Source organism: Medicago truncatula, chromosome 4 (genome assembly GCF_003473485.1).
Source record: "Medicago truncatula cultivar Jemalong A17 chromosome 4, MtrunA17r5.0-ANR, whole genome shotgun sequence".
Lineage (NCBI taxonomy): Eukaryota > Viridiplantae > Streptophyta > Magnoliopsida > Fabales > Fabaceae > Medicago > Medicago truncatula.
In genome coordinates, this window is record NC_053045.1 from 40,828,564 (window position 1) to 40,841,139 (window position 12,576).

At 33.3% G+C, this 12,576-nt stretch overlaps 2 protein-coding genes across 2 annotated transcripts; both read left to right on the plus strand.

Moving 5' to 3' along the window:
- Nucleotides 1-555: 555 nt before the first annotated feature.
- On the plus strand, nt 556-1,813 carry LOC11444058 (protein C2-DOMAIN ABA-RELATED 7). The gene is made up of 3 exons (XM_003607858.4): nt 556-749; nt 1,003-1,098; nt 1,352-1,813. Exons 1-3 carry the CDS (start codon nt 639-641, stop codon nt 1,661-1,663), a joined length of 519 nt encoding a protein of 172 aa, XP_003607906.1. The 5' UTR covers nt 556-638; the 3' UTR covers nt 1,664-1,813.
- Nucleotides 1,814-2,579: 766 nt separating this feature from the next.
- Nucleotides 2,580-6,440, plus strand: LOC11445217 (phosphomannomutase/phosphoglucomutase). Its single transcript, XM_003607857.3, has 7 exons — nt 2,580-3,210; nt 3,296-3,559; nt 4,489-5,005; nt 5,105-5,304; nt 5,539-5,651; nt 5,869-6,009; nt 6,114-6,440. The coding sequence occupies exons 1-7, from the start codon at nt 2,662-2,664 to the stop codon at nt 6,193-6,195; spliced, it is 1,866 nt and encodes a 621-aa protein (XP_003607905.1). The 5' UTR covers nt 2,580-2,661; the 3' UTR covers nt 6,196-6,440.
- The last annotated feature ends 6,136 nt before the right edge of the window (nt 6,441-12,576 follow it).

Here is a 12,576-nt window from a genome sequence, read left to right on the forward strand (position 1 = left end):
CTATCTTCAGAGGTGGAGCTAGGAAAAAAAAAAGGTTGGATGGACACTAAAATAAGCCATATTATATAATCACAAAATTTAAGTTGGTTTTTCACATTGATTTCTTTTTGTTGTTGTATAGTACATTTTTATTATTATTTTTATCGTAAATTTCTTTTTTGCTTTTCCTTTATTTATCGTTTTCTTTTTATTTTTTTCATTTTTTTTTTGTATTGACTTTGAATTTATATTATATCGATTTAGTCTATCAATTTGATGAAAGAATATCGTTCATTTTTGTAAAAAAAATAAAATTAAACTCTCAATTTTTTTCTCTCCATCATCTCTAATTTTATCCTTCCAACAATCTCTAATTTTCATAACAAAATAAATAAATAAAAAATTGGGATATTTGCGATCCTGCAAGGACATTGGAAGCTTGTCGGATGAGAGAATAGCGGTGATCCACGTGCCTGCCAAAAATCATGTTTGACTATGTCAATCTAAATCTAAAAATCCCTCGAGTGGTTAATTTAATTTAATATTCAACAATATTACAATAAAATAATAATAAAATTAATAATATTGTGTGGGTAACAATTAACATAACAAGAGAAGAAGTTAAGATTTGTGATTTTGTGCAAGTTAGGTTGGTTTCAATGGCAAACATTCTAGGTCTTATCAGACTTCGTATCAAAAAAGGCACTAATCTCATACCTCATGATTCTCGTACAAGTGACCCTTATGTTCTTGTCACCATGGAAGAACAGGTTAGTTAGCTAGATGCTATTTGTATTTTTATTTTATTTTATTTTATTTCATATTTGAAATATTAACCAAATCATTATTTCATGTTGATGTTTAAAAACTAATTGAAATACAGATTGCATGTTAACATAATTAATCACATAAAGTTGAACTAAGTTCTTTATTTTTTAATTGGTATAGTAAATATAAATCTCTGATTAATTTAACTTTTTTGTCACTGTTATGATATGTTACTATAAATAATAAATGGTGCAGACACTGAAGACTGCTGTTGTGAATGATAACTGCCATCCTGAATGGAATGAAGAACTGACACTTTATATTAAAGATGTTAACACACCAATACATCTGGTCAGTACTCAAACTCCAACTTTTTTTAAGTTGCAGAAGAATTTTTTTCAAAGAGAAAATAAATAAATAAATAATGTAGCTTAACTAATGGTTTAAATCATGGTACTGTTGTGCTCACATTGCGATCTTTGATATCAATGAGAATCACAAACAAATACGGCTGATGCATTGTAGTCGCGGAGACATAAAAAGTCTTGATGTTGTAGCCTAATATTAAATTGTTGGCGGTATTGAATTTTGTTTTTCTCTTCAGATAGTTTGCGACAAAGACACTTTCACTGTGGACGACAAAATGGGCGAAGCTGATATAGACATAAAACCATATCTTCAATGTGTGAAGATGGGGTTGAGCGATCTCCCAGATGGACATGTAGTCAAGACTGTTCAACCAGATACGACTAATTGCCTAGCCGAAGAGAGTAGCTGCGTATGGAGAGATGGAAAAGTCGTCCAAGAGATGAGTTTAAGATTGAGAAATGTTGAGTCTGGTGAAGTACTCGTCGAAATTGAGTGGATTGATGTTACAGATTCCGAAGGCAAAGGCTTATCTGAGCTTGAGTTTTAGGTGTACTTGCCTTCTCTAACTTTATGCATTAGTACTTTTATTGTGTGACTGTTTTGTATCATCATAAGCTGAAGTTACTATGTAAGATTGTCTCCTTAATCTTAATTTGATACTGATGTCAAATTCACTGAAGAGAAGGTTCATGAAATACATACACTGAACTACACTATCAGATTCAATTTCAAATGTGGATTATAAAACGAATTTCACTCAAAATATACAAGAATCTTCCCCTTACATTTAGCTCACCATTTTTCACAATATGACGATAATTTTGAAATAAGATTCATATTTTCAGACTCATTTTAGTCAAGTTTGAATACTCACCACTACCAGATAAAATTTTCTACAATTATTTTCTTTCCTCGCCATTTCCAAACAAGAAACATTATCCAAGAAAGTTCGGATTCTTTACTACTCAGACCAACAAGCGTCTACGTAACTTGTCTTGATAGATGAATAGGTTCAATCATATACAATAATAAAGTAAAATATTTTTTTTGAAAATTTTAAATTTATTTTTGTGTAGGTTGCCTCCATTTTACAAATTTCTTGACACCACTATCTGGTAGATATTACGTCGTTCTCCCAGAAACGCTCAAAATTTCTTGTGATTTCAGACACTGCTAGCTCAACTTTCTGCTAGAAGTTGTTTTGGTTCTTCAACTGACACTAGCCACAAACATGGTCAATTATGTTTAATCAATCATATGAGTATAATGACAAAATTGCTATAAGTTTTTTGTCACGTTTTAGATACAGAAGAAATCTGCAAGAATATACCAGGCACACATTTTACTCACAAAAATATCACATGGAACTAATGACAAAAATAATTAGCATATAGACAAAAAGAACAACAAAAATCTTAGAGATATTTATTTTTTGTTCCTGTTATATTGGATTTGTAAGGTTATGGTTTATGCTACTGCATTCACCTTATCTCTTAAAGCTTGGTTATAATTCAAATAAAGCAAGAGCGGCAAAGAAATTAAACAATGGCTGCTTCTACTTCACCAAACTTCTCAACATCTTTGCACAGAAATATAAAGAAAACATACTATCATTCTTTGCTAGGAAATAGTATATCTTTGCAAACCAAACTTGGTTTCGCATCTTCTGTGCCGTTCAATAAATCTGTAATAAGTGTGAAATGTTATGGAACTGCAAAGTATGATGAGGTAGTGGTGGATGAAGAATTGGACAAGATTAGGAGACTTCAGAATGGTTCGGATGTTAGAGGAGTTGCATTGGAAGGCGAGAAAGGAAGAACGGTCGACCTTACTCCACCTGCTGTTGAGGCAATATCAGAGAGTTTTGGGGAGTGGGTTATCAATGGTTTAGAGAAGGAAAAAGGATATCCTGTTGAGAATGTGAGTGTGTCTCTTGGACGTGACCCTCGAGTTACAGGGTCGAAATTGAGCGTTGCAGTGTTTGCCGGTCTTGCTCGTGCTGGTTGTATGGTGTTCGATATGGGACTAGCTACCACGCCCGCTTGTTTCATGAGCACATTGTTGCCTCCATTTGTCTATGATGCTTCAATAATGGTAGGTTACATAAAACTTGCTAGTTCAAAATTACTATACATAAGTGCTTATTCAATACGCGTTTAACTAAGTTATTTTTCAACAGATGACGGCATCTCATTTGCCTTACACACGTAATGGTTTGAAATTTTTCACAAAGAGAGGGGGGCTTACTTCACTGGAGGTAGAAGAAGTATGTGACAAGGCTGCTCGTAAATATGCAAATAGATTGGCCAGAGTGTCTACTCTGCTTAAAGTTCTTCCAACAAAAGTTGATTTCATGAGTGCTTATTCAAAGCACCTAAGAGAAATCATCAAGGAGCGAATAAGTCATCCTTTGCATTATGAAACTCCGCTTAAGGGATTTCAGGTTTGACTAATATATCTACGCATTTCTTGTTTGTTTGTTACATATGCTTCTATTTGGTATCTTCTAAATCACCCTTGCCTTATCCCCTATTCAATATATTAAGATCTGAGGAATTACGACATTTATGATAGGTATTTTAAAAATTGAATCGAACAGTTTAACTAGTTGAGCCATGAATTAGCAATGCCTGCACCATGGTTATTTGAATGGTTTGGTCAGTCGTACTTTCGTTCCGGTTCTAGCCATTTAAAGCTGTTTAACCATGACTCAGACGGTTCAATGGACTGAACCATGAATTGACCCTATTTACGGTTCAGTTATTTGAGCGATTTGATCACAGTTTTGTTCTGGCTCTAGCATTTTAAACATGACCTAGGGGTCTCGCTGGTTGGATGTTCGGTTTGTTTTTTAAAACATTATTTAGGACACATACATCTATCTCCACTCACTCACAGAAAAGGAAATTTGAAATAATCTTGCAATAATTATGAGTCTTTTATAAACAGGTTTTCGCATAAACTAAAACTAGCTTATGTATCTCAATCTTTTGAGAAGCTCTCTCATTTAACTTATGCATAAATACATATGATCTTATATGGATTTTTGCAGGTAAAAGACTATAACTTATTTTTAACTGATAAGCTGGCATAAGGCATAAGTTAGAAGCTAATCTAAACTAGGCCTAACTGAAATTTTGAAGAGAGGTTAGATGCATGCTTAATGTTTGCATTCTTATTTGATAATAATGTATGCAAAAGACAATATTTGAATACCAATTTTTGAGTTCTGCAGAATATAGAGAGAATCCAAAAAAAATGACCTATGATGTGCTGTATTCAAAATGAATTCTTCACCCTCTATTCTCATTGAAAATTATGCTTGAAAATTTTACACTTCAATTACAAGTAATGAAATAGAATCTTCTACAGATAATAGTGAATGCTGGAAACGGTTCAGGAGGATTCTTCACATATGATGTCTTAGACAAGCTTGGTGCAGATACCTTTGGCTCTCTGCATCTCAAACCTGATGGCATGTTTCCTAATCACATTCCCAATCCTGAGGACAAAATTGCCATGGCAATGACCAGAGAAGCAGTGTTAGAAAACTCAGCTGATCTCGGAATAGTCTTTGATACCGATGTGGACAGAAGTGGCGTGGTTGATAACAAAGGGAATCCAATAAATGGTGACAAACTCATTGCCCTCATGTCTGCCATTGTACTGAAAGAAAATCCAGAATCAACCATAGTGACCGATGCTCGTACGAGTATGTCGCTGACTAAGTTTATAACTGATAGAGGCGGTCACCATTGCCTCTATCGCGTTGGTTACCGAAATGTCATTGATAAAGGAGTTCAGCTTAACAAGGATGGAATTGAAACACATCTTATGATGGAAACTTCTGGTCATGGTGCTTTGAAAGAAAACCATTTCCTTGATGATGGTTAGTTAGTTAGTTAAAATTCATGTTCATGCATGTTTTGTATGTTGAATGTTTTATGGATCATTCCATTGATTATGTTTCCGTATTTATATAATGAAGGGGCCTACATGGTGGTGAAAATTATAATTGAAATGGTAAGAATGAAGCTTGGTGGATCAGATGAAGGGATTGGTAGTCTTATTAAAGATCTTGAAGAGCCTTATGAATCAGTAGAACTAAGGATAAATATCATTTCTGAACCTCGAAATGCTAAAGCAAAAGGATCGGAGGCACTCGAAACATTTCGAAACTACATCGAGGTATGTCTTAAAACCAACTAAACTTCAACTAGCTTTGATTTCTTTTAAGTGCTAGAGAGTAAATTAAGGGTTGATAGTTAACAGTATCCACAATTTTTTATGTACGTGTATATAATATCAATCATCGATTTCATCGATATTTGACGTTACTTACTTTAATTCTAGTCACATTCCTACATATTTTGAACACATTGTGGTCATTAAAAATGTGGAGTTATTTTTGTTGCTATACAGGAAGGGAGGCTTAAAGGGTGGGAGTTAGACTCATGCGGTGATTGTTGGGTGAGTGAAGGGTGCCTTGTTGATACGAATGACACCCCGACTCACATTGATGCTCAAATGTACAGGTGAGAAGCAAGCTATTACATAATACTCCCTCCGCGTCTACTTATAAGCACATTTTGGGGAGGAAATTTCTCCTTAAATATAAGGACTTTTTCATAGTTCTAGACGCATTTATTTTTTACAAAAAGGGACAGAGGGAGTATTCTAGGAGCTCAACAAATTTGATTTTATATTTCTATGTTTTGTTCATGAAAACTGACTTTATTGTGGCAAATTTAGGGCAAAAGTATCAAACAATGAACATGGACAACATGGTTGGGTACATATGAGGCAGAGTATACACAATCCAAACATTGCTGTGAACCTGCAATCATCTGCTCAAGGAGGTTGCTTGTCTATGGCAAGAGCTTTCAGAGATGAGTATGTCACATTGTTGCCACTCTGATTTAATATTCTAAATGCATTTATTAGAGGCATGATGATTTTGGTAGCTTATATATCCTTTTATTCAATTATTATTGCAGTTTTCTCAAAGCAAGTGGAGTTGATGCATTCCTAGACATTACTCAAATTGATAAGTTTGTAGAAAATGGCCCATTAGCCTGATTTACAATATGCAAGGTTACAAGATTAGATTCAGAGAATGATTGATTCTCATTATTAGCTTCTGTAAGAAAGAAATAGGAGAAGAATGATTTTGTGTTATTATTTCTTTCTCTACATGAACATGTATATATACACCATTCTCATACAAATAGATTAATGTCTGCCTAAACTAGTAATAATCCCAACATATAATGAGTTTGAATACTCCATCCTGTCTCATATGTCAACAAAAGTAACTACTTTCAAATCTCATTTAGTCTAATTTAATTTTCTAAGAGTAATAAAAAAATGTAATTTTATTTTCTGAATTACCCCTCACGGAAACTTGTTCCCTAAGAATAAAGAGTTACATATATATAAGATTAGATTACTTCAGATTAAACTCTTGTTTCGGACCGGCCAAATCCCAATCCTAATGGATCCTTCACCCCAAAGAGGCCAAATCATCTCCCTGTGATTAAAATGAAACTGTGATCCATGAATCATGTAGGGATTCAAGCAACCGAAAAACCATCTCAAAATTTCACGCTCCTTACACTTCACCTATATAAAGTTTTGGCCTCAGGAAAAGGTACATTCTCTATTCTGGTTAAACCATTGGCTTTCCTATAATCCTCACTTACGTGAGTGTTGTAGTCTTTGTCGGTACATCACCCCTTGTGGAGTAGCAATGCCATACTCCGCCTTAACCAACTAGTTTCGGCCGACGTCATCAGTCCACTCTAGATCAACAGACCCCTTCTAATGAAATGGGTGACTTTGTTACTCAAACACTATTTGGTCTTAGGAAGGTACATATGCAATGCAGATATTATTGTTCAGTAGTGGATCCCTTATAATGGTCATAAACTTCAATGTGATTGGACCTTGCATGAAATAATGGACTGGAAGCAAGCAAGAGCCTTAATTGGCACTGAAATTGGTGTGTTCTAGGAATAGGTAATTTTATTTTGCATTCATTCATAATCAGTTCCTTACAGATCCTTTAAGGCAAAACCAATGTTCAATTATAAGTAGAAAAACAAGTTTTTTCTTTCCTTTAAGCATATATACACGAATCCTCCATTTGATTTTATACAAGCTCAATGTGTTTGATAAGTTAACACCTAATCAACAAAGAGTTTTACACGAAAATTATTACTACATTCACATTGTTGTGTTTATTAGCTATATCTAGCTCCTAGAGTCTAGTTATTTCAGACAGCTTCTGTATCTGTCATTGTTGCAATTGGCTGGTTATTTTCATAGGTAGTTTTAACTAATTGTCTTGTCATGTCAGTTATTTAGTTATGATGGTCCTCCATAAATAAGATTGTTCTATTTTTTTCTTATTTTTATACAACCATAAATAAGATTGTTATGAGTATTTCCTTCGTTTTAAAATAAGTGTCGTTTAAAGTTTTTTCACATATATTAAAAAAGTAATAAAATAGTCTTGTTATCTATTGATGCATTTCCCATCATTAGTATGTACCTAATAATAATTAAAAGGTATTATTGAAAAACGTTTATTAATACTGCATTGAAAAGTGAGAATGACGTTCATTTAAAACATTTTTTTCCCCTTAAAGCCACATCCGTTTTGAAAGGATGGAGTATATACTAGCTAATACTACTGGTATATGATAAATTAGACTCAACTTTAAATAATATCTCAATTTCTGTTTTAAACTTTTACATTGGATGTCTTTGCAAAATAAGTTTACTACATTATTAGTGTATATTTATAAAAATAAAAAAATAAAACTGTTTTAATTTAGTGGTTAATTAATGGGTTTAGGCACGCCTAGAGCTGATGAGGTTAAGTTAGATAGAGGTCTTGCTAATAGTGATTGGTTTCGGATGTTTCCTAATGTTACGGTAGAAAATTTAATGGCTCCGGCATCAGATCGTTATCCTCTTCTTTTAAAACAGAAGGAAACTCGCTGTGTTTGGGTTCCTAGAAAAAAATTTCAATTTGAAAATGCATGGTGTGTGGAACCAGGAATTCATGATATTGTCTCTGATAGCTGGTTATCTAGTACATGTATGCAGGTGGTGGAAAAGCTTGAAGTCTGTGCGAATGATCTCAATTCTTGGAGCAAAGCGCATAACAATGGTCTAAAGCAAGAAATTGAAAATTGTCGCTGTGACTTAAACCGTTGTAGGAGTCGAGGGGCTGCGGCTTATCCTAGTTTGTTGACAAACTTGCGCATTTGATGATTCAAGAGGATAAGTATGGGTGACAGCGAGCAAAGACACACTGGTATCATGATGGTGACTTGAATACCAAATATTTTCATGCTTCAACCACGTCAAGAAAGAAGGTAAACCGCATTAATGTTTTGGATAATAATGAAGGGGTACGAATTGCTGATGAACAAGGCATGCGTCAGGTTGCAAAAGAATATTTTGAGACTTTATTTTTAGAGAGCAATAGTACTCGTGCACCGGTTGTTAATATAATAGAAAAAGTTGTGTCTGATGATGATAATATTATGCTAACTGCTCCCTTTGAGGTTGAAGAATTTAAGGACGCTACGTTTTCTATGCATCCAGATAAGTGTCCTGGTCCAGATGGTTTTAATCTGGGATTTTTTTCAACAATTTCGGTCTGTCTGTAATTCTGACATTTTTCAGGAATGTTGTGTGTGGCTCAATCATAATCATTTTCCACCGTCACTAAGCACAACAAACATTGCATTAATCCCTAAAGGTAATGAGCAAAGAACCATGAAGGATTGGAGGCCGATTGCTTTATGTAATGTTTTGTACAAATTAGTGGCAAAAGTACTTGCTAATCGACTCAAAAAAATCTTGCATAAATGTATCTCCGAGAGTCAGTCAGCTTTTGTACCAGAGCGCTCTATTCTTGATAACGCCATGATTGCTATTAAGGTGGTCCATCATATGAAAGTTGGTAAGAGAGTTAGAGATAAAAATGTCACACTTAAATTAGATATTAGTAAGGTGTATGATAGAATTGATTGGCTTTATCTCAAGGAAGTGATGCTTAAAATGGGTTTTGACAGTAAATGGGTACAATGGATTATGATGTGTGTTGAAACTGTTGATTACTCTGTCATCGTTAACAATGAGTTGGTAGGTCCGATTATACCGGGTAATAGTCGCCTTATTTATTTATTTTGTGCTGAAAGCTTATCCGCTCTTATTCGGAAAGCAGAACGAAGTGGAGACCTCCATGGCGTGTCTATTTGTACTAATGCACCTACTATTTCTCACCTATTGTTTGCAGATGATTGCTTTTTGTTTTTCAGGATTGACGATAAGGAGGCACAAGTGATGAAGAATACTCTACATACTTATGAACTTGCTTCGGGGCAGACCATTAGTCTTCCAAAGTCCGAGGTTTTCTTCAGTGGTGTTGTTCCATTGCCTTCAGTAGTGTTGGCATATTTTATCTAATGAAATGCAATGATTTTCTTCCCTAAAAAAAATAAAAATTGCACGGACAATTATGCTTACGATTGCAAAGTGTCAACGATGCTTTATTGTTATTAAAATACTATGATCCAATTTACAAGATTACTCTTAAATTGTATCCCATATAATTACTTTTGTAGCTTAACTGCATGAGTGACCTGCCCATTTATCAATAAACTATACTCCCTCTGTCCCAAATTGTATGTTGTTTTAGGGAAAAATATTTGTTCCAAATTATATATCGCTTTATAATACCAATGCAACATTAATGTTATTTTTCCTATTATAACCTTAACTATTTATTACTCTATCTTCTTTCAATTCTTTTATTTATCTTTCTCATATTGTTTATTAGGCAAATTCTATGGTACACCAAATATTAAATTAATAATTAAATTGATTGTTTTTTGAAGAAAAAATAATTATTTTCTATCATTGACAATTATAATAATTAAATCTTATTTACCAAATTCGTCGATGAAATAAAATTTACTTTTTTTAATTTTTATTGCTCATAATGAAGAATATTGATTATTTTTTATGAGAAAATGTTAAAAATTTAATATAATTCAATGAAATGACGTTTTTTTTCTCAAGAGATGGTGTTTTCTAAAATATAAATAATGACAAATAACAACTTATTTCATAAAATGATCATTAATTTATAAATTTATGAAGCAGAGTATCGGTACACCTTAATATTAATTACATTTTTTTAATATGTGTGAAATGCTCAAAACGTCATATAATTTGAGACGGAGGGAGTAACTCGTGAATTGTTTCTCATAATAAAATTTGATGTTCAGGCTGTGAATTTTGTTTTCCACAATTTTGTTAGGCCGTATGGTATGGCATACACTTCACAAAATAATTAAAGACATTACACGGAAATAAGTCAGAGACATCTGCTACATAATTTATCTGACTCTGTCCTCAAAAGATTAAAAACAAAAAACACCTATGAGCTGTTTTTAAATCACATTGCTTATTTAGCTATAGAGTGTCCTAGTCAATTACCAAGAATTGAAATAGTTGCATTCTGAATTGGACCCTGGCATGGCTTCCATATATAAAAACCATTTTTGGTGGGGATCCCGTTTTGTCATGTAATGCCAAAATTATGCCATGTAACAATTCTGGCTCCTTTTCCAATACTCCCCAGAGCCCATGCCCCAGAGGCATAAGCAACCCTGTTGAAGGATTATGTGTCTTGCAACATGCTAATTTGAATTCGCAAGAAGTTTATCAGAATTACTATGTGTCATCATGATTTTATTAAGTTTGATTCTAAACATGCAATTAGTATATTTTTTAAGTGCATTTTTAATATCACGATGAATATGTCAGAATTAAAGCGGTATATTCATCATGATATAAGACATAGACTAAGTGGTATAACTATGGTAATTTAACTTCCAATTGGCACCTCAAGAAAACTCACTCTGAAAATGCTTGGCACCAAATAACCTTTGGATGGTTGTTACCAATAGGACAATGTGAGGTAATAAATTCATAACGGTATTGTCATGCTCCCTAACACCTATTAACAAATATTGCTCATTAGTACTTTTTTTCTTTCATAGGAGTACCAATTGGGGTCTATATGAATTCAATTTTTATATATTTATATCCAACGTACGATTGACTAGCTTCACCATACGATCTATGCAATTCAACAAAGACAGTTGGTAGATGGACATAATGAACTGTAAACAATTTTTTATATATATAGTAAAGGTCCAGAGGAGTTAAGTCCAATTTCTGGTTAAATTCATTCGAACTTTATAAAAATAAAACTTTAATTTCACGGACTATACACTTTATATAGTTTCCATCATGATTTTAAATCTAACTTATTTTGTTTCTTAGTGCATATGGTTTTCCTATGTTTCCTCATCTTGCCGCTTGACTATAGTTGACTATGATACATATATAATTACATTTATAAAACCCATACTGTCTAATCATTAATATAATTGATGATTTGAGTTACTAATTAACTGCAATTAGAACATTCCGTGGAAGTATGATATTCAGATCTGTTAAGTGAAAAAATACATTTACAAGGCATGCATTTATTTGAAACTACTTACACTAATCATCAAAAGAAGCTATCATTGCAAAGTTGTATGAATGTGACCCTCATTGAATCACATTTATAGAGCCTTTATTTTGGACAGCTGGTATTATTTATGAAATTATCTTTCCAACTAACATCATATTTATCATCATATTTATTGTGGGCCTTTATTTTAGTCATGGTGCTTCCACATTAAGGATCAAAATGTTCCCCTAATAATGTGATAAACAAATGGGGTTGAACATTGTAATTAGCCAACAAGTAGCAAGACATGCAGCAAAGAAATAGGGTGTTGGGAGCAATAAACTAAGGTTATTTTTTGTAGGTTGGAGAAAGAGAGAGAGAGAGAGAGAGAGAGAGAGAGAGAGAGAGAGATGGGGTGGTTGCACTAGTATCACTGCCTCTTTAACTCACACATTTATGTAGGTGCTCTATAATGACTTCAAGGTCCAACCAGACATTCATTTCATGGGGAAACTCTAACTCTATTCCCCTTGTAAAGAGAAGGGAAAAAAATTGAAAGCATCTTATTCTTGAACAGAATTGAACAGAATGTTTAAAATTAAATGTTTTAGAAATTTCTATAGCAACTAGTTCCAAGGAAGTGTCTATACTCTATATGCACCTTGTTTACCAAGAATCTAAGTCCCTCTATTAAGTACTCCCACCGTTTCACAATCTCTGTCTCATAATTATTGTCTCTTTACCATTTTTTCTTCTTCTCAAAATAATTGTTACTTTACAATAGTAAGGTAGCATTTTTTTTCCACTATTATATCCTTATTTATTGAATTCCATCCAACTTAACTACTCCACTAACTACAATTAATAAGAGTGTTTTACTAAATGCTACTAATTCTACCATTGAAATCAACACA